We start from the raw sequence: 21,056 nt of genomic DNA on the forward strand, positions 1-21,056 counted from the left end.
TCTTACCCAGGCCCTGGGACGTGGTAGATGCTCAATAATTTTGTTGAAGGGAATCTTCCCAGAGATTATTGCCAATCTTGGCTGGGAGAAGATGAGATCAAAGCGTCCTAGGCTGAATGTTCACTGATATCTTTTTTCCTTAAAAGAAATCTGTTTTCAGGAAGTGGGCCTAATAGGGGTTGCACATTTCAAAGCCTGGTGGCTATTAGGGCCAAAGATATCTACCTGTCCACAAGTCTCACTCTCTCCTTTTCCACTCAGTTGAGATGGAGTAGAAGACAGCACCAGGTAAAATGTGTCCAAGCGTTCCCCCTACAGGGCACAGGCTGTGGATGGTGGTCAAGTACGTGCGTGGGTGAGGAGCAGGAAGGCCATGGGGGTCTTCAGGATCAGACTTTTCAAACAAGGGACTCTGATTTATCCAGGCCAGGCTCCTCCTTTTTTAAGGCCCAGAGATGGTGAACAACTGCCCGAAGTCACACAGCAGGTTGTGGCAGAGCCAAAACATGAAGTCGGGTTTACCCCAGCTCAGAGCCTTTTGCTTCACCTCTGCACTACTTTCTTTGACCATGAGGGGGCACTCATGGCAGGGTCCAGGAGAAGACCGTACTTCCCCAAGGATGCTTACTCATGCCAGCTGGACAGGAGAAGGCAGGCTGGAGTCAGGTCAAGCAAATAAAATTTTATTTTCCTGATAAGGATTTCTTGTTGGAGCCTGGCTGAGCCTGAATCAACAAACAAGGCCTTGGGTCACAGCAGAGCCTGCTGAGCAGGGAGAACTAAAGGGGGAGGGAAGGGAGTACTCGAGGCCTGTTTTCAAGCTTCATTAGTTTACAGGGTTTATAACCTGCTGCAGGAACGTTTTTGTCTGTTATTCAAACAAACTCTGTGTTTCCATTGCCTCAGGTGGTACCCTGCTGGGACAAGCTTGGGCTGATGACAGCCAGCCCCCAAGTGATGACCTCAGGAACCTTGCCAGCAAAAAAGAGTATGTGTGTGGGGAGCACTGACCTCCACACCACAGGCAGAAGCCCCCTGGGGAGTGGAGGTGGGCTGGCAGCTGGCCCAGCCAGCTACTTACCCTAGGGTGGACACCTCTGACACAGTAGGGAGAGGAGGGCAGGAGAGGGAGAGAAGGCTTCTGTTGCAAAACAGCTCCATTTTCCCAGAGGTCTCCTGCCCTGCCTAGCAAACCTTCTGCTCCCCTGCTCACTCAAATGTCAGGCTTTTCCCCACGCCACCACGCAGCTTTATGACCAAGATACAAGGCAGGGGCACAGGAGGGAGGGAGACCTTACAGCAGGCACTGCTGAGTGCAGGGGACCCCTCAGACTTCAGTGATTCTAGGACCCACGCCAAGGGCTGCCCTCCAGTCCTTCGCCCAGACACCAGGTTGGGTCCTCTCCCCAACCGTTAATCTGTCCGTGTCCTGTGTCCATGCTAACCCCTCAGCCTGGCTGTCCACCACTGCCGGTCCCAGCTCATTCTTTCAGGGGGTTCTTCTTCCCAAGGTTCCAGTCAGCATGAGGCCCAACAACCTGTGCCCGGGCCCTTGGGAAGAAAAGGGGCAGAGAGCCTTGGAGGAGGGGTAAACTCTCTGGAACTGTCTGGAGGCCGAAGAAGGACAAAGAGATCACATCGGAGACATCCAGGCTAGACTGGAGGGTCCAGTGTGTCAGGTGGCAGCAACAGTACTGGGCAGCCCACTGGGCTGAGCCGGCTGTGACAGACCCAAGCAGGGTTTAGACTCACTTTCCTAGGCTCCAGGTATGCTGGTGCCCCAGAGAAAAAGTCAGGAGGACCTGCTCCTGGATCTGCTGGTTGGAAGGAGCTCTGAGTTACTGGAGGCCAGCCTCCAAGGTCCCAGCTCCTGGCTGAGTCCCAGTGTGCAGAGCCTAGGGAGGCTTCTGGCTTTGGGCTTCCTGGGCAGCCCCTCACCCCAGCCCCTGGCAGCTGGACATCACATTCCTGGGCTGCGGCAGTGGTCACTCATGGACCTCAGGGCTCAGACGCTGGTCACATACATGACCTCTGTGTACAGCTGCTTCTTGGAACCACGTGAGTCCTCCACCATGAGGCCCTGCTCTGAGGGCACCTCCGTGATGGCTCCTTCTGCCTCGGCCGGCTTGCCTGGCCTCTCCTTCTTCTGCAGGGCACAGAAGCTGCCACCCATGAAGAGGGCAGCTGATATAAGGAAGAAGCTTGACATGTAGAAAACGTAGCTAAAGTTGTTGTTGGTGGTGTCCAGGAGGAGCCCTGGGGGACAGAGAGCAAGTTAGGCCGCTGTCTGGGGATGCCAGGCCTCCCTCCCACTACCTTGTGTGTTCTCCGAGAGCAGAGACTTTATTTCAGGCCCTGTTGTATCCGCAGGATGAGCCATTGTGACTGGCACATAGAAGACACTCAATAAAGATTTGTTGACTCAAAGGAGAGCAGGAACATTAAGCCTGCTCTCCAGAGGGCAAGAAGGACCCTTGGGCCAGAAGGGCACCTCATGGCATGTCTCCCTTACCCTTGGTGGCAGGGAACCAAGCACACAAGAGCCAATAGTCCGGGATACCTGCTCAGCTACACCTGGGTCCTCCCACACCTCCTCCTGGGTAAACGTCTCCACTTGTTGCTTTCATCAACTCCCTTGGAAACCGCGACTTCCAATGACACACTTGGAAGAGTCCCCCTTGTCATCAGAGGACTGTACTGACTGCCACCATCGCTGACTGCCCTCCAGCCTCAAGGGCTTCACACAGCTTCCCTGTTACTTTGAATGTCACATTCTTGGCTGCCTGGCAAGTCTGCCCATGGGGGTCTCTGCTTCCACACCTGTTTGTTCCCCTCCTGGCACAGATCACCACGCTGAGGACAAACCTGTATCTGGTTTGACTCTCCCACCAGGAGGGAAGCCCTGAGAGGTGGGGACTGGGCCTCTGTCCCCAGTCAGCCAGGACCCCAGTCAGCCAGGACCCCCAGTGACGGGCACAGGCGAACCAGTCATTAAGGCAGGTGTTCCTGTCTGCCTTTTGGAGATGACACTGTGGCTCAGAGAAGGAAAATGACTTGCCTGGGTCCCACAGGCAGGGAGTGGGACAGCCAGGATCTTAATCAGGCAAACATGCACGTGGTTTTCTGCTCTGTGCCAGGCTCTCTGCTAAGCTCTTTGCTATATAGCCGCGGTCTTCACAACAAGTCTACGGGGTAGATGGTATTAACCGCCCCCACTTTGCTGATAAGAAAACAGAGGGACAGAGAGGAAGATGAAGGACTCAGGCAAGTCTGGTACCCCCCCCCCCAAAAAAAAAAATCCTTATTTTTAACTGTTCATGCCCTGGGCGCCAGCTGGGGAAGAGGTTGCAGCTTGGAAAATCACAGACGCTTGGAAAATCACAGATTCCAAGTCCCTCGCCCCGGAGATGCTGGATGGCACCCAGATCTGTTCAGAGTGTTCCCCTTTGCCCCACCTCCGCGTCCCGCCCACCCAGGCCACGCCCATGCACGCCCAGGCCGCACCCACGTCCGCCCCAGGGGGGTCCTCACCAGCCAGGGGCGGGGAGATGAGGATGGAGACGCTCTCCAGGACCGTGAAGAGGCCCAGGGCGCTAGAGAACCGATCCATGGGGACGATGTCCATGAGGACCTGGAAGATGAGGGCTCCGACGCCGCTCATGGACACGCTGTACAGCAAGCAGTAGCCCACCAACACCCGGAAGTCGGCCGACGCGGCGCACACCAGGTTGGTGAGGCCATTGAGCAGGGCTGCCAGGCTGAACAGGTACTTCCGGTGGCCCGCGAAGTCGCGCCGGCCCGCCACCAGCCCGGCCATGGGCCGCAGGAAGATGTTGCTAAAGCCAATGATGGAGATCAGCAGGGCCGCCCTGTGTTCGTCCACCCCGTGCCACATGGCGTAGGGCACCAGGAAGACGTGCGGCAGCGGGAAGCCCAGGATCATCCACATAACGCCCAGCGTGTACACTCGGTAGCCCGCGTTGTGCCGCAGGATATCAAAGGCCAGGTGGCGCTGGATGGCCCGACCACACGCCGCCAGGCAGCCGGGAGCAGGAGCCTTGGAAGGTGGGGGCGGCGCCTCTTCTGTGGTCTCAGGGGCCACGCTGGTGGCCACGGGCCTCAGGATGGCCCCACAGACGCAGCAGTGGAGAAGAACGCCGCCGAAGACAAGGAAGGTGCCCCTCCAGCCCAGGTCCTCCAGGAGGTAGCGGGAGAGCAGTGGCCAGAGCGTGATGCCCAGGGACACGCCCACCGAAGCGAGAGCGTTGGCCAGAGCCCGGTGGTGGTGGAAGTAGAAGCCCAGCACGGTGATGCTCGACTGGAAGCTGAAGCACATGCCCAGGCCTGTGGTGGGAGGGAGGAGACTGGCTGGAGGGCATCCTGGGCCTCCCGCCGGCACCCAGAGGGGTCACGCGGTCCTGCTCCATGTCTGCCCTCCTTCTGTTCTGGCCCAGACCCACTTCCACGTCCCCAGGGATTGAGGATGGAAACAGCCTGCCTTGCTATCTCCTTAGAAACAACAGCTCTGCCCTCCCAAGGCTGCCAGAGGCACACCTGTTGCCCTTTGCACAGCACCAGGCTGATCTTTAAAAACCTAAATTGGGGGGGCGGTGCTGGGTGGCTTAGTCAGTTAAGCATCCGCTTTCAGCTCGGGTCATGATCTTGGGGTCCTGGGACTGAGCCCCACGTCGGGCTCCCTGCTGAGCGGGGAGCCTGCTTTTCTCTCTCCTTGTCCTCTGCACTGCCCCCCCCACCCCCGCCGCTTGTGCTGGCTCGCTCTCTCTCAAATAAAGAAATAAAATCTTAAAATAAATAAATAAGTCGGGACGCCTGGGTGGCTCAGTTGGTTAAGCCACTTCGGCTCGGGTCATGATCCCAGCGTCCTGGGATCAAGTCCCACATCGGGCTCCTTGCTCAGCAGGAGCCTGCTTCTCTGTCTGTCCCGGCCTGCCACTGTCGGCCTGTGCTCACTCTGAGAAATAAATAAAATCTTTATAAATAAATAAATAAATAAATAAAAACCCTAAATTGGGGTAAGTCTCTTTCCTGCTTGACACCTTTCAAAGACTTCCCATTATATCTGGGAAAAAATGCCACAGTAGTTGCTGTGCCCTGGAAGGCTCTGCACGGCCTGGCCCCTGGTCATCTCTCGGGGGCCATCTCAGGCCATTTTCCCTGTCACTCACCATGATTGAACCGCATCAGCTTCTTTCTCTTCCTCTGGACACCAAGCTGTCCCCCACTGCGGGACATTTGCAGTTGCTGTTCCCACTGCCTAAAATATGCTTCCCCCAGACTTTTCTCTCCTGGCTCAGCTCAGATGCTACACCCCCATCTTCTCTGTGCTGCCCCGAACAGCTGAACATGTTGCAAGAGAAAGCTCACAGCCACACCATGACCACGATTCTCAGGGGGGCTCTTGGGCCACCTGTGATGCCACTATCAATTTTCTCTCCCACCCTCCTGGATGACCACCAGTCCTTCTCTATGCACCTCCCCAGTACCCCCAGCTGACCACTTGCCTTCTGTCTATGACACTGGACTGTCTGTCCCTGCTGCCAGCCAAGGTCAACCCGCTACTTATGCCCTTCATCTTGTCCACTTAAGGCATATCCTTCCAGCAATTTCTTTCTCCTGCACCACCCACTTCCTCCTCTTTGCCAGATCATTCTCCTTCGTTGTTATTCCTCCCATTAAAAACAAAACAAAGGGCGCCTGGGTGGCTCAGTTGGTTAATCATCTGACTTTAGCTCAGGTCATGATTTCGGGGTCCTGGGATCAAGCCCAAAGGCTGGGCTCCCTGCTCAGTGGGGAGTCTGCCTGTCCGTCTCCATCTCCCTCTGGCTCTTCCACCGATCTTGTGTTCTTTCTCTGTCTCAAATAAAGAAATGAAATCTTTTTTAAAAAGCAAAACGAAAGTGAACAAAAAAAGAAAACAGAAACCCAGCCCTGGCTTGCTCCCACCCCTTCTCAGTACCTGCTCCCGGTAGCCCCAAGGGTCTGCGGGCTAGGGGTGATCCCCAAACGGAGACAGAGGGGGGAGATGTGCAGGTGGAAGCGTCTTGGGGGTTCATTCTCTCTGCTACAAAGAGGAAGAAGAGCCCACAAGGAGAGGCCCAGGAGCAATGGTGTCCGAAGAGGAACAGGCAGTACAAAATGTCAACCAGGAAAATGCAGGAAAGGATGAAAAGGAACAAGATGCTAATCAAGGAGAGCCCTTGGCCTTCTGTTTGGAAGCTGGTGAATGTCGTGTGCCTCCGCAGGCAGCTGCATCCTGCAGTATAGGTGGGACGTGGGTCAGAGGCTTGGAAAGCTGTGCGCGAGGGAGGGAGGAGGTCAGGCAGCAGATGGAAAAGCAGTCCTGGCGTGGTCTTCAGGCAGTTAGCACCAACCCTCCTCACCGTGACCGGATGAGGAGTTTGGCCTGATGCCTCAAGTCCTGATGTTCTCCCTCAAGGTCACAGGAAGACGTACCTACATTCTAAACTTGGTTACAAGGGGTTACAAGGGACCTTTCCCATAAACCCTTTGGTGTTACATGTTTCTTTAGGGTCCCCTGTTACTGGCTGTTAATTGAATGTGGGTGGGGGGTTTTGTATGTTTGTTTTTATTTTATTTTACTATTATTTTTTTTTTTTTTTTTTTTAAGATTTTATTTATTTATTTGACAGAGATCACAAGTAGGCAGAGAGGCAGGCAGAGAGAGAGAGAGAGAGGAGGAAGCAGGCTCCCTGCAGAGCAAAGAGCCTGACATGGGGCTCGATCCCAGAACCCTGGGATCATGACCTGAGCCGAAAGCAGAGGCTTTAACCCACTGAGCCACCCAGGTGCCCCTATTTTACTATTATTTTTAAAGATTATTTATTTATTTATTTGACAGAGAGAGAGAGAGAGATATCACAAGTAGGCAGAGAGGCAGGCAGAGGGAGAGGAGGAAGCAGGCTCCTCGCTGAGCAGAGAGCCCGATGCGGGGCTCGATTCCAGGACCCTGAGATCATGACCGAAGGTAGAGGCTTTAACCCACTGAGCCACCCCGGTGCCCTGTTTTTATTTGAAGTGGGCTCTTCACCTAATATGGGGCTTGAACTCATGACCCAGAGATCAGGAGTCACATGCTCTACTGACTGAGCCAATTAGGTGCCTTTGAATGTTGTATTTTGACTCAGTCAAAAGATTCTGTCACCCGGGGAGTCTTCCCCTATTGCATGGAATGATGCTCATAATATTTTGTGAAGCTAATAAGGCAGTTAAAAAAAAAAAAAAGCAAAAAAACCCAAAACAACTAAAAAAAAAACCCTCTCTTGATCCCACAGCCTCTTCTGGGTATTGGCCTGTTTCTGTGTCCCCTTCATCGAAATTTCCTGGAAATACTGTTTATCTCCACTGTCTCCAACTCCTGTCTTTCTCTTTGCTCTTGATCTGCTGCAATCAGACTTCCCGCCTCACCTTTGGTCCAGACTCCCCCTTATCAAGGTCAGCAACCTCCATGTTGCCAAATCCAAAGATTGAGGCTGAGACCTCAGTCCCCTTCCATCTGACCCACCAGCAGCCTGACACAGCCCTCACTCTCTCCTCACCTTCTCAAGAAACCTCACTCTCCTGGGCCTCCTCCTGCCTGTGTCCCTCCTTCCCACCAACGATTGGACACCGCAGGGCTCAGGCCTCAGGTCTCCTCAGGCCCCCGCAGCCCCCCACTCTTGTTCCCTCAGTGACAGCAGAACGACACCTCCTCTCAATACTAGAAAGCCAGCCCTGCTGTGAGCAGCCAACGGCCTGTTCCCGAACAGCAGACTGGATGCTTCCACATCTGAGTTTCCCAACCGCCCACCAATCTGCTCCTCCCTTCGGTTCCCCACTGTAGTTAAATACTCCATCCTTCCGGCAGTTTGGGGCAAAAACCTTGGCGTCACCCTTCTTGGCTCCTGGAACCTTGGGTCATCCTTGACTCTTCTTCTCTGGACCTCCCACACAGTCCTGAACCTGGCCACCCTTCACCACCTCCAACGTACCGCCATGGTCGAAGGTAGGCCATCTCCCGTCTGGGATATGATGCTCATACCTGTCTCCTGCTCTTAGTCCCCACCCAGTGCACATACGTTGAACACAGCAGCTGGAGGGCTTTACAAACACCAGTTGGATGACGTCCCTCACCCCACCACCCGAATCTCTCGGATGGCTTCCCATCTCACTACTCAGCCATCAGGCACTACTCCCCATCCAGCCTCCACCCTACTTTTGCTTGTGCCCTCCATTGCCCCTTGGGCCCTGCTGGGCTTTGCACTTGCTCTTCCTGCTGCCTGGAATGCTCTTTCCCTGAGAGCCTGGCAGCAGACGCCCTCACCTCCATTAGCTTCCTGTCCAAATGTCACCTCCTCTGCAAGACTGCCCTGTTGAAAGCAGCAACCTCCCCCACTTTGCTTTATCTTCTGCCTGGGGTGTCCTAGATGTTTCACCTCATTGCTTGTTTAATCTCAGCCCACCCACCCCGCAGCCAGGGCACCATCCCATCAGCGGTCCTGGCTTCTCAGGTGTTTGTCACCATCAGAAACAATCTTTCTCATTTACATATTCATTGTCCCTCTCCCTCATGGGACCGATAAGCAGCCCCAGAAGATTAGACACACTGCCTGCACTTATGCCTGGCACTTTTTGGTAGGCACCCAGAAATTCTCAAAATGGGAAGACAGTCACCTGTGATGAATCCTGCTGTGAGGTAGAGCTGGCTAAGGGTGCGGCAGAAGGAGCCTGCTACCATGCCCAGGCTGGCCAGTGCGCCCCCCAGCATCACCGTCACTCGGCAGCCAAAGCGTCCCACCAGGATGCTGCACAGGGGTCCTGTGGGGAGGAAGCAGGGAGGGGGAGGGGTGAGGAGGCAGCCAGTGGGGGAGAGCTGAATGAGGAGGACAGGAGGGAGGGAGAGAGCGGGCTTGGGAAGGGGTTCCAGCAAGAACTAGCCACGTGGCTGGAAGGGCACAGCCCTGGGGCCTATAGGTCTCGATTCTGATCGCCACCCAGGCCCAGGCTGGCTATGGGCTGGGGCAAACCCAGTCCCTCTCTGCGCCTCCCCTACAGGAGGTCGCACTGGATGACATCTGACCACCTGTGAGTGGAGGTGGAGGTCCTGCAAGGGCTCGGTTTAACCCCTAACAAGGATCCCCAGAGCTGCTATGCTGACCTGAGGCTGATTCCATCTGAGTAAAAGAGGCCTGGCTTGTGACCTGGGTAGATGCCCCTTGCTGGGGGTTTTTCTCGGTGGGTGAGGGTCCCAGATTATCAAAAGGATGGCAAGTGCCTACAGCCCCCGCCTACTTCCCATTCTCAAGAGGACTGGCCACAGCCCTGCCACTAGCCTCCAACCTGTCTAGGGTGGGCAGCCTGGGGTGCAGGACCACTCACTCCACACCCCCTTGCCCTGGCCACGGGAGAGAACTGGGTGGGGTGCCTTCTCCCCTCCCCCATCACTTCCAGCCAACACAAATTCTTGCACGCAGACGTTTGGCTTCCGGTGGAGAGGGGCCTGTTCTCCTCCACCCCACCCCCACCTTGAGCTGCCTCCTCCCCAGCCCAGACCCAGAGCGGGAAGGAGCCAGTCCTGGCTGGCTGCTTCTCCACACCTCACAGGGCCCCATTCACCAGGTGCCCTGCCCCCAAGGACACATAATGGAATTTCTACAGTTACTCTCCCAGAGCACCGCCAAAGGAAGCGGGAGGGAGGGAGGAAGGAGGGAGCCAGCGTGAGCTTGAGAGCGCATGCCCAGTGTGTGTGTATGTTTGGGGTGGAGAGGGGATGTGTGCATGTGAGCCAGTATGAGATTGGGAGTGACACAGGAAGTAGGCAGCCCGCACTCGGAGATAATCAAGCACAGGCAGCCATAGAGGGAGAGGCAAGACTGCAGTGAACATGACCACTGCCCCACACATCGTCCATCTTCCCCACCCCAAACTCTGGTTTGACTTTGGAAAAGTGACACTGGGCAAAGCCCCAAGTCATGGCACTGGGGGTACAGGTTGGGACCTGTGCCAGCTTACCTCAGACAGCCAGGGGCCCTGGGAGGCAGGGTGTCTCCTCGACTGGGCACTGCTTCTGCCCTGAACTCACTCTGCAACCCTGAACGTGCCTAGTGCTTGTGCCTGCTTGCTTTCTTCATCTCTAAGATGTGTGGGGGCTGGGGCTGCTTGGGATCGAGGATAATTTCAAGTTCAGAATTTCTCTGGGGACGCCTGGGTGGCAGAGTTGGTTAAGCGTCTGCCTTCGGCTCAGGTCATGATGCCAGGGTCCTGGGATCAAGTCCCGCATCGGGTTCCCTGCTCAGTGGGCAGTCGGCTTCTCCCTCTGCCTGCCGCTCCCTGCTGTGCTCTCTCTCCCTCTGACCAATAAATAAATAAAGTCTTTTAAAAAAAATAAAAATACAATTCCTCTGATACTCTGAATGAGCATGGGCTAGAGGTGTGTATGTGAGACAGACAGACAGACAGACAGATGGGAATCCCAGGCCGACTGAGGTGTTGGCATGCCGGCTAGGGGCTGGGGAGTCTAAAGCTGGTTGGGAGTCGGGGTCCCCACTGGATGCCTGTTTCCTGGGCCCTGGCATGGATTCCTTTCTGGCTACATGAAGCAAACTGCCTGAGACTCCCACTTCTGCCCTAACCTTGCAGGTGAAAAGGTCATGGGGTCTGGCCTAGTCCAGGCCTCTCCCAGGGCCCTAAGTCCAGGCCCCGCCAGGTTCAGGGGTCATGTCAGGGAGGCCATCTCTCCCAGTCTGACCTCTCCCCCAATTAGAGGGAAGGACCTGGAAAAACAAGCAGGCTGCTCCTGCCGGGTGGAGGGAGTGGCAGGAGGTGCGCAGGAGGTGGAGTCAGCGGAGCCTAGGAAAGCACCTGGGGAGAGCCCTGTGGGCCAGGAGATCTTGCTCCTGCTGACCAGGGCCTCCTGCCCCATCCCCCAGCCCCCACCCCTGCTTGCAGGTCCCAGTCTTTGGAGTCTCCCTGAAGAGCTCTCAGGAGTCAGGGGCAGGCCCCTGAGCCCAAGTCTACTGGAGGGAATCTCCCAGGCAGCCCTGGCCTTCTCCCTTCACTGAGGTCAGGGGAGGTCAGGATGAGAGGGTCACATTCTTGAAGGAGCTAAGCAGGAAATGGGGGGGGGGTTCCCTTCACTTGAACCTCCCCAGTCCTTGCAATACCCCTTCTGCTTCCTGGGGAGAGACGGGGCTCTTGCCCTGCCCCCATCTTGCCCCTTGTGTTTTCCTCAAGCCCCCTTTCCCATCCTGAAGCCCCCGCCAAGGTTCTCCAAATACTAGCTGCTCGTAACTCATGGGATTCTCCCTATGATCCCAGGTAGGAGGTGGTAGGGTGTTGGGTGTTACCTCCATATTGCAGAAGAAGAAACTGAGGTTCAGAGAGATTACCCAAGCAGCAATTCCTCAAGTCTGAGCTAAGCATCTGGCACTCCCACAATCTGCCCGGATCCTCTCTCGGCCTCCAGCCACTGCGAGGACTGGCTGTGCGCCTTGGGAGCCTCCATACCCTCTCTCCATCCCCAGCCCGGCCAAGACCTGCTCAGCCCAGTTCAGCACAGCCCAGCCTCGTATTCCAGCCAGGGGGGGCTGAAATCAGGTGACATTTTAGGAATTCACCCCATGAGACAAAGCCTGTGGCCTCAGAGAAAGTGAGCTCGGAGAGGCCAGGGAGACAGCGGCTTCCTCCTTCACCCTGGGCTCTTTCTCAACCCTCCCTCGGCCCCTCCCCAGGCTGCTCACCCCCAGCGTGGAGCATGGCTGTCAGGATGGAAGGGAACCAAGAGGTCTCACTGTTGCTGGCCTGGAACTCATGCTGTAGTTCAGTGAAGAAGATGCCAGTGCATGTGGGGAAGCCCAGAGTGAGGCCCTGGGTCACCAGGGAGGCCAGCAGCACCACCCAGGCCCAGCAGCCCTCTGCACGCTCCAGGACCTGGGGCATCCTTTGCCGTTACCACGTTACCACTGCCTGGGCCACCTGCGGAGGGGACAGAATGCAGCTGCCAACCCCAGTTCACCTGCCACTTTCCCTGGGTGGCTGAAACCATCTCTTCCTTTGCCCCAGCACGGCATAGCACAGAGGGCACCGCCCCCTGGGAGGTGGCCAGAGGCAAATGAGTTGGCCCTTGGCCTTTCCTTTCACCCACTTCCCAGAGCCAGCCTGGCAGGAGGTACAGGCAGGTGAGCTATCAGTGGGATGAGGCAGGTGGGAGGAATTCTTTCTAGACTTACAACATCTGGTGGTCAGTCAGTAGACGCACTTCCTGGCCCGGCCTTGGGGCCCCCTCCTGTACACAGCAAGCACTCAAAAACAGCTTGTAGAACAGAACAGATCTCTAGAGCCGGCGACGTCCCAATTCCCCCGCAGGTACGCACAGATGCATTTTCAAACATTCATAAGCAGGCTTCCTGCACACAAACACAGACTTTCGCAAAGCCGCCTTGACAGCAGTGTCCGCTGTCAGCGCTGCTGAGACGGCCTAGGTGAGTAAGTGGGTGCTAGGCGTCGTCAAGGAGTGTACACAGAATAGCCTTCCAAGGGTGCCACACAGGGTCCTGGGATGGAGCCCCGCATCGCATAGGGCTTTCTGCTCAGCAGGGAGCCTGCTTCCCCCTCCCCCTCTGCCCAGCCCTCAGCCTACTTGTGATCTCTCTCTCTCTCTGTCAAATAGATAAATAAAATCTTAAAACAGAAAAAGGCACGGGTCTCATCCGAAGGCCTTCTGATATTCCTCCTTCCTCCTCGTGGCAGAGTCAAGTTCTACAGCGATGCTCAGTAATGATCCACCACCTGTCAGGGCTTCTCTGAGCAACACTCCCCCCAAAACACACACACACACACACACACACACACACACACAGTCACACACAGTCACACATGGGCATATACCAAGATATATACTCACAAAGACACACACACAAACACATTGCATAAACAGAGACACACAGAACCACACAGGTACATAGACTTACAGGCAGACACACACTTACACAGACACACATAAACAGAAAAGTCTAGAGACACACAGACATACAAAATCACGCACGTAGGCCTGCCCAGACATATACAGAGACACACACGTGCACAGATACACACCTACGTGGACACATGCAGACAAGCCCAGAGACGAACAAACGCAAACAGACACACACTACACAGACATACAGACACACACACGCGCACAGGGTCACACACACAGATACACCCACCCCCAACTTTGGCTCAGTCCTTTCTCAGTTTTTCGCCCCATCCGGGCTGCTCCCCCACCCCGTCACAGAAGCTGCCACAACCAGGCCTCAAAGCCCCAAGGTCCTTCCCCAGATGCGCAGCCCTTCCCCAGCCCGCTCTGTCCCTGCTCTTCACCTGTCCCCTGGTCCCCCGTGGCCCTCAGACCTCACCCGCACTCAGGGCTTAGGGCTCCGGCAGCCTTTGCCTCAGCGAAGGCAGTGGTTCCCTTGAGCTACAGTTCCCACAGCCTCCCTCCTTCTAGCTCCAGGTCCTGGGAAGATCCATGGAAACCCATGGATCTACCAGAAATATGCAACCCCAACCTCATGCCACGCCCTGTACTCCAAGCTTTCCCCGCCCCCCTCCACCAGATCCAGGAACTTTAAAACAGCACCTAAAAGGGATCCACCCCAAACCGCCTCCTTCTGACGCTCCCGTCTCTTCTCTGGGCACCAAGCCTTCTTTCTCCCCAGAGGACCCCCGGGAGCCCTGCCAAGGTGAGCAGCCCATTGGGCAGACTGCACTGAGCGTGGGCGCGCGCCTGTGTGTGTGTGTGTGTGTGTGTGTGTGTGCGCGTGTGTGCGCGCTGCAAGCAGGTCCTGCCATCCTGGCTCTGGCTTGTGATCCTGGCCCCAGAGATCCCTCAGCCCTGATCCTCCTGACGCCGGTCCAGGCTCAGGCAGACCTCCCACACAGTTCCCTTCAAGGATTTCTGTTCCCGCAGCAAATGAGGTCACCAGTGCAACGTGATCCTGCGTTGGCCTAAATGTCCCCTCCACAATCTCTCCAGAGCTGGGCCCTCAGCCTTCCCTGACCTGCCACTTTCCCCTCGTCCTCCCAGAAGGGCCGCCGCCTTCCTCCACTGCCTTCCCTTCCTCCGGCTCTGCCCTTCCCAGCTGCCCTACCCCTGTCCCTTCCCAAGCCCTGGGACCCTGCTGGTTTCCCTTCAGAGCAGCATACAGTCCCTTGACCCAGAGGCGGCAGGCAGGAGGTGGACGACAGAGGAGACACAGGCCCAGCTCCCCTCTCCCTGCTTCCCCAGCTCTGGTCCCTTCTCGTTCCTGCTTGTTCTGCCCCTTTAGAGAGAGGCCTCTCCCACCTGCTCCCACCCGCACGCCCCCATCAGAGGCATCTCTAGTGCCCTTCTTAGCAGCCACTTCTCCAGGCAGCCTTCTGGGGACTTTGTTCAGGATTCCGACCTTCACTCTGCACCCACTTTCTGTCTGGATCTTTCAGTGCCGCTGACTTTCCCCAGCCTCTCCTTCTTCCAGGCCTCCCAGGAGAGTCAGAGCCCAGGAAACCTGGAGCACCTCTGCGCTCTCTTTGCACACTGGGAGGACCCCTGGCCTCCCTCTGGGGTTCCCCTGAAGACTCTGCCTTCCACCAGGGGGTGTCCCTTCCCAGACCCCAAGTGACTCCTAGATCACAAACAGCCTTCTTGTCTGGTGGGCACTCCAGCCCCTTCCGCCAGCAAGTTCCTGGGAAGCTCCCCTGACCCCTACTCCAGGCTAGACCAGGCCCTCTTCCTCTATTTCTTTCTTTCAATGTACTTTTCACACCACATTGGAATGGATCCTTCTCTTGTTTATCATTGTTGCCCCTCCCCCACAACACACACCCCCTACTCTAAGAACAGGGACCTCTTCACACATCCCTACCAGGCCTTGGGCGAGCACAAAAGATAATTTAATGGGACCCACCTGTGTTCCCCTCGGGGCAGGCAAGACCAGGACCAAGGGTGACTTGGCTTCCTGGTGGGCAGGTCCATTCCAGAAAATTCAAGCAGAGCAGAGACGAAATGGGGCTGGGGGCTCTGGCTCCAGTGCTGCCCCAGAAGGGAAGAAGTGGTCTTTCCTTTGCTCTGGGCACCACGAATCATGGTCGCTGCCTGGTACGTTGTGGCAAGGAAGGAAATGCAGCTGGAGACACCTGGCTCGCACTTCCAGGGGCCGGAAACTCTCCACAGGAGCTGCCCACCTCAGCCTGCAGGGACCCCAGCCCAGGGTCTGAGTGACTCCCTTCATTCCCAAGTGGCAGGAAGCTGTGGACAGGGCACAAGACCAGAAGCATTTCTTGTCCTTCAAACACTGCACGCATGGCTTGGTTTGGGTTCAGGGCCTCCGCAGAGCCTCAGCAGGGCGTCAGAATCCCTTCTCTGCCCCTCTAAACTTGCAGGCATGGTCAGGGGAGGGAGCGAATGCACTCCCGCAGGGTTTTGGTGTGCTGAGGGGAAGGGATGCCCGTCTCCTGTGGTGAGAGGCAAAAGAGGCACCACGCGGTCCAGGGCAGGCCCAGAGGACCTGAGCGCCCCCTCCCCCTTTCCAGACCCTATATCAGGAAGGGCCCAGGACACAGGGTGGCAGTGGCAGGACAGCTGCCAGAACCAGCCTGAGGTTGGGACAGACAAGCCCTCAAACCCCTACACTTGGCAGGGGCTGAGGAAGGAACAGGGTGTTCCAGAACTCCGCGAGCTGGGACAAGTCACCCTCCTCCTTTCTCTGTCTCCAAACTTGCCCCCACATTCCCGCAGGGGCCTTCTGACCTCGGTCTGGAAAGGGGGATGGCATAGGCGACAGGGACCTCAGGACCCTTTCCCAGCTTGGCCCCGTGTCCCTGGCGTCCCGGGTCATTCGGCTTTCCCACCTTCCCCAAGACGGATCTTCCCTGGGTGGAGCTTCTAGGACGCCCTGGCGCCCTGGGCACCCGCGTGGAGATTTCAGGCCAGGCCTCGCGTGGTGCCCGTGTCCCCCCCCCCCTCCAACTCCCCAAGCCGTGGAGGGTGGCAATGGCTCGGGAGAGCCCCCTCAGGCGTGGGGGTCCCCAGCCATCGCAGGCTGGGGCCGCCCAGGAATGGGACAAGACTTTCCTGGATCCTCAACCCGGAGCCCGTCACAGGCGGGAAGGGGCCCCGGAGGTCCCCGGAGAGGCGGGTCCGCCACGGCGCTGACGGGGACCCCGGCGAGAGGGCGCCTGGCGGACAGTGGGGAGGCCCGGGGAGCCCGCTCACCGGCTCGCGCCGCCCGGCCGTGGGGTGGCTCCACTCCCGCCGAGCGCGACTTCCTGCGGCCCCGCGGGCGAGCGACGGACGCGGCAGGACGCCGCTGGTCCGCGGAGAGCCGCGCCCTCGGGGGGCGGGCCGCAGGCCGCCGGGGGGCGGGCCCACCTCCGCGCCGCGGGCGGGTGGGGAAGGGCCATCCTGGCCCCGGGGTGGGAGGGCGTGGCGGCGCGGCCAGGGCGTGCACCCCTCATCTCGGCCGGGTCCCGTGGTCCGAGTAGCGGGCCGCGGGGCTGCAGACGCGGGCTCGGCGGAATCATTTGCATGTCATTAGCATATCATTTCTCCTGCTCCCTCCTAGTGCAAGGAAGGGCTCCCGGAGGGGGGAGGAGAAAGCGTGTGATTAAGGGGCTCTACCTCCCAGCGGAGTCCGGTGGGAGGCCACGGTGGAGGACCCGTTCTTTGTCGGCTTTAGCCCCCCAGTGGTCCTTCCACTGAAAGCTGGAGCTTGAGGGCCACACCCAGAAGAACTCTGGCATCTGGGGCGGGCCAGGCGCGCCAAGAAGGTTACCCCTCAGACCCTGGGGGCGGGTCAGAGGACGCCCACCACCTTCGCAGGCGCCACTTAGACCTGCAGGCCCTTTTCCATCTTCTCCACCTAGCCAGCCCTTAAAATGCATTATTTAAAGCTTTTTCAGTTACTGCAAAGTTATGGTCATCGAGACAGTGTGGTACTGGGGTGTCTGCTGACTTGGTCGGAAAAGCACGAGACTTTTGATCTGGGGGTGGGGGTTCAAGCCCCAGGTTGGGTGCGGAGATTACTAAAAATAAATAAACTTTAAAAAGGACAGTGTGGTACTGGCATAAGGATAAACTTATAGATCAAATGGAAAAGAATTCAGAATAAATCCTTGTATTTCTTTTTTTTTTTTTTTAAAGATTTTATTTATTTATTTGACAGAGAGAGATCACAGTAGGAGAGAGGAAGGGAAGAGATCACAGAGAGAGGAAGGGAAGCAGGCCCCCCGCTGAGCAGAGAGCCCGATGTGGGACTCGATCCCAGGACCCTGAGATCATGACCTGAGCCGAAGGCAGCGGCTTAACCCACTGAGCCACCCAGGCGCCCCAATCCTTGTATTTCTGATCATCTGGTTTTCCACAAGGGTGTTGAGACAACCCAGGGTGGAAAGAATGGTCTTTTCAGCAAAGGTGCTGGAACAACGGAAAATCTGCACGCAAAAGGATGAGCCTGGACTCTGCCGCGCACTATGACAAAGAGGGGGAAAGCTCATAACTAAAACAATAAAACTTTTAGAAGAAAACATGGGAGTAAATCTTGATGACCTTGAACAAGGCAATGGATTCTTAGATACGACACCGAACACCAGTGACACTCGAAATTAAAAACTTTCATGTGCCAAAACACCATCAAGAAAGTGAAAAGATAGTACTCAGAAAGGGACAAAATATTAGCAAATTTTGTATCTGATAACTTGAATCGAGAATATACGAGGAACTCCTACAGTTCAACAACAGAGAGGCAAATAAGCCCATTTGAAAATGGGTAAAGGATCTGAGCAGACATTTCTCCAAAGGAGACATATAAATGGCCAATACACACATGAATAGAAGCTCTGGGTCCCTGGGTGGTTCAGTCAGTCAAGTGCTGGACTCTTGATTTCAGCTGGGGTCTTTCTTTTTTTTTTTTTTTTTTTTTTTTTTTTTTTTAAGTTTTATTCATTTATTTGTCAGGCAGAGATCACAAGTAGGCAGAGAAGCAGCAGGCAGAGAGAGAGAGGGAAGCAGGCTCCCTGCTGAGCAGAGAGCCTGATGCAGGGCTCGATGCCAGGGTCCTGGGATCATGACCTGAGCCAAAGGCAGAGGCTTTCACCCACTAAGCCATACAGATGCCCTATCAGCTGGGGTCTTGATCTCAGAGTTGTGAGTTCAAGCGTTGCTTTGTGTTCCGTTCTGGATGAAGAGTCTGCTTAAAAAAAAAAAAAAAAGAAAAGAAAAGATGTTCAACATCCTTAGATATCAAGGAAATGCAAATCAAAACCACAATGAGAGGGGCGCCTGGGTGGCTGAGTGGGTTAAAGCCTCTGCCTTTGGCTCAAGTCATGATCCCAGGGTCCTGGGATGGAGCCCCGCATCGGGCTCTCTGCTCAGCAGGGAGCCTGCTTCCTCCTCTCTCTGACTGCCTCTCTGCCTACTTGTAATCTCTGTCTGTCAAATAAATAAATAAATAAAATCTTAAAAAAAAAAACAACAAACCACAATGAGATACCACTTCACACCCAGTAGGATGGCTTAAGTCCTGGGTGAATTATGTCGGAGATATTTACATTAGTTGTAAGGTACATCTTAGACATTAAGTCATCTCCGTGACTATGTCTCATTTCTTGCCAATGGTCTCTGGGCTGGGGTTGGCCCTTACACAAAGGGACATTTGCCTTAGCCTGAGTTTCCATGGATACAAACATTGCGAGGAGGGAATGGGATCCATTAAAGTGCATCCATGGTCCTCTAGGGATGGTCTCAGGCGTGTATGGGGTACAGAAGGGATCCTACTCCAGGGTCTGCACCATCTCAGCACCCCCCTCCCCCACTTCAGCCTGGTTTAGTCCTGTAAGTGGCAGTCCTGCTCCTGGGTACTCAGAACAGACCGAATGCAGCTGTCCCCCCTCATCCTTGGGGACTCTGGCGGGATCCAGGGACTTAATACCCGGGAACTTCCTAGAAGTTCCCACCCTCTTTTTTCCAGGATCTCACTGTTCTCTGGGGAGCTCCACGCTTAACTTTGACCTCTGCTTCATCAAGATAAAATTGATAGAGCTGTGGGAACACTCCCTCCACCTTCCTGGACCGTGAGTGCTTCTCGAGGGTGCAGTTCCCAGCAGGCTGGAGCATGGTCACGGTGGCCACAGAGCTCCGAGTCAGGGTGGCGGCCTTCCCCAGGCTTCCTCTCTGATTCTGTCCCCTAAGTGCTGCTGGTCTAAGTGCACAGCCTAGCATCACGTCCCATTTCGCGAGGGCCTATGGACAGCTGTCACTATGTGAGTGGCTAGGGACACAGAGTTGGAAGGGTCACCATCCTACAGATCAAGGAACTGGGGCATCTGCGCACAGAGAGAGGGAGGCACTTGCACGAGAACATACATTTTCAGGAATTCATAGTAAGTAATTTGTACTTACTAGCACAATCACCGTATGTCAGGACAGATATCAGCCACCACCACATTCTGTTGCTGGTTGGCCGGATCCTCTGAGATCTCTGGACGCATGTGGCTGTTCCCTTTCCCTGGAACACTGTCTCCAGGAGCCTTGTCTTCATCCGATTGGCCCCTCGTTGGTCTTCAGGTGTCCACTTTGTAGCCCCTTCCTCCAAGAAGGCCTCTCAGACCCTATGGGTTGAGGCATTAATCCCTCTGAGTGCTGCATTGTCTCCCACTAAGCTCCTTGAGGTTTAGGAGCTTTCTTCCTGGACGATCAGTACTTCCCCAGCACTTCGCACAGTGTGTAACGCAGGATTATAATAGCTACGAGAAGGGTCGACACATATGGAGTGCTGTCCAGGTCCTGGCTCACTGGCTGAAATGAAGGAATGGATGAACTATTGCCCATCCAAGTAATGCCCCCATTTCTGGGTCTTAGCACCCTAAGCCCACAGTCTCGGATTCTTTTGTTTGTTTGTTTGTTTATTTATTTGACAGAGAGAGATCACAAGTAGGCAGAGAGGCAGAGAGGGAGAGGAGGAAGCAGGCTCCCTGCTGAGCAGAGAACCTGATTCAGGACTCGATCCCAGGACCCTGAGATCATGACCTGAGCTGAAGGCAGAGGCTTAACCCACTGAGCCACGCAGGCGCCCCCACAGTCTGGAATTCTTTAAAAATATTTTAACTCTTGGGGCGCCTGGGTGGCTCAGTGGGTTAATGCCGCTTCCAGCCGGCAACGGGAGAAGAATTAGGCACAAACAAGTCAGCTGCCAGAGACTGGGAGCAGGGGACCACAGTCGAAAAGGGCTGCGGCCACGAGCAACTCCACAGTCTCACTTTTATTGGATAGAAACAATAGGCAACAGAAGGACCGATGAAGGTCAAACGTTAGTCACGTCTTGCAGACGAGCGAGGAGGAGGATCCAGTGTATAGTTAACCAAGCACATTCAAAGGACTCATCTAACTAACGACGGGAAGAGAAAGGAGCGACAAGGAAAAAGGGAAGCAGGCGGTTTCCGTTCCACCCTGAGCTGACCGGGCGTTCCCGGAGCAGGCGGCGGGCCGGGCATCCCCGGCTGCCCAGCTTCACGGTCGTACGTCGTCCTTCTCCCCAGAGACCCGTTGCCAGTATTTGTACTTCTCGAGGCCATATCTAAACGTGCTTGGTGACTGGGAAAATCCTCCAGGGGTTACAGTTTAAGTAACAAATTGTTCCGAGGGGCAGCAGCAGGTTAAGCCTCTGCCTTCGGCTCAGGTCATGATCTCAGGGTCCTGGGATCGAGTCCCACATCGGGCTCCCTGCTCAGCGGGGAGCCTGCTTCTCTCTCTCTCTCTGCCTGCCTCTCTGCCTGCTTGTGATCTCTCTCGCGCTCTCTCTGTCAAATAAATAAATAAAACTTTTAAAAATATATATTTTAAGTACTTAAAAGTCCGAGGATGGGATCCTGGTCTCTCTGCCCCTCTCCCTGGCTCTTGGCCTCTGGCTGTGACCCTGTGCTGCCCCTGGCTTTGTCCCTGCCGAAACCACGGGGGCAACCTGTCTGGGCTGTCCTGGACGCTACTGGTGGCTGGACCCCTCAATGTCTTCTTGTTTACAGTCCCT

At 55.8% G+C, this 21,056-nt stretch overlaps 1 protein-coding gene across 9 annotated transcripts; it reads right to left on the minus strand.

Annotated features, from left to right (window-relative positions):
- Positions 1-662: 662 nt before the first annotated feature.
- SLC16A5 (solute carrier family 16 member 5) lies at positions 663-16,385 on the minus strand. Of its 9 annotated transcripts, XR_009347877.1 has the most exons (8): positions 16,250-16,384; positions 14,943-15,283; positions 12,246-12,422; positions 11,757-11,991; positions 8,692-8,835; positions 3,532-4,344; positions 3,059-3,220; positions 2,121-2,256 (listed from the first exon to the last, which is right to left on the minus strand). XR_009347877.1 is itself a non-coding variant. In XM_059147943.1 (7 exons), exons 4-7 carry the CDS (start codon positions 11,953-11,955, stop codon positions 2,006-2,008), a joined length of 1,407 nt encoding a protein of 468 aa, XP_059003926.1. In that variant the 5' UTR covers positions 11,956-11,991; positions 12,246-12,422; positions 14,943-15,130; positions 16,250-16,385; the 3' UTR covers positions 663-2,005. The 9 variants fall into 9 exon arrangements, 8 of the variants coding, with proteins under 8 accessions (XP_059003926.1, XP_059003925.1, XP_059003930.1 ...); XM_059147943.1 differs by lacking the exon at positions 3,059-3,220 and having other exon boundaries at positions 663-2,256; positions 14,943-15,130; positions 16,250-16,385; XM_059147942.1 differs by lacking the exon at positions 3,059-3,220 and having other exon boundaries at positions 663-2,256.
- Between the last annotated feature and the right edge of the window lie 4,671 nt (positions 16,386-21,056).

The sequence above is a fragment of the Mustela lutreola genome, chromosome 15 (assembly GCF_030435805.1).
Source record: "Mustela lutreola isolate mMusLut2 chromosome 15, mMusLut2.pri, whole genome shotgun sequence".
Lineage (NCBI taxonomy): Eukaryota > Metazoa > Chordata > Mammalia > Carnivora > Mustelidae > Mustela > Mustela lutreola.

Bases quoted from the DNA above. Each gene is read 5' to 3' on its own strand.
- SLC16A5 (XM_059147943.1), bottom strand. From the start codon at position 11,955: ATGCCCCAGGTCCTGGAGCGTGCAGAGGGCTGCTGGGCCTGGGTGGTG. The intron at 4,345-8,691 runs GTGACTGTCTTC...CTCCCACCACAG, and splicing joins CACAGCAGGATTCATCACAG to GCCTGGGCATGTGCTTCAGC. The intron at 2,257-3,531 runs GTGAGGACCCCC...TCTGTCCCCCAG, and splicing joins CATCTCCCCGCCCCTGGCTG to GGCTCCTCCTGGACACCACC.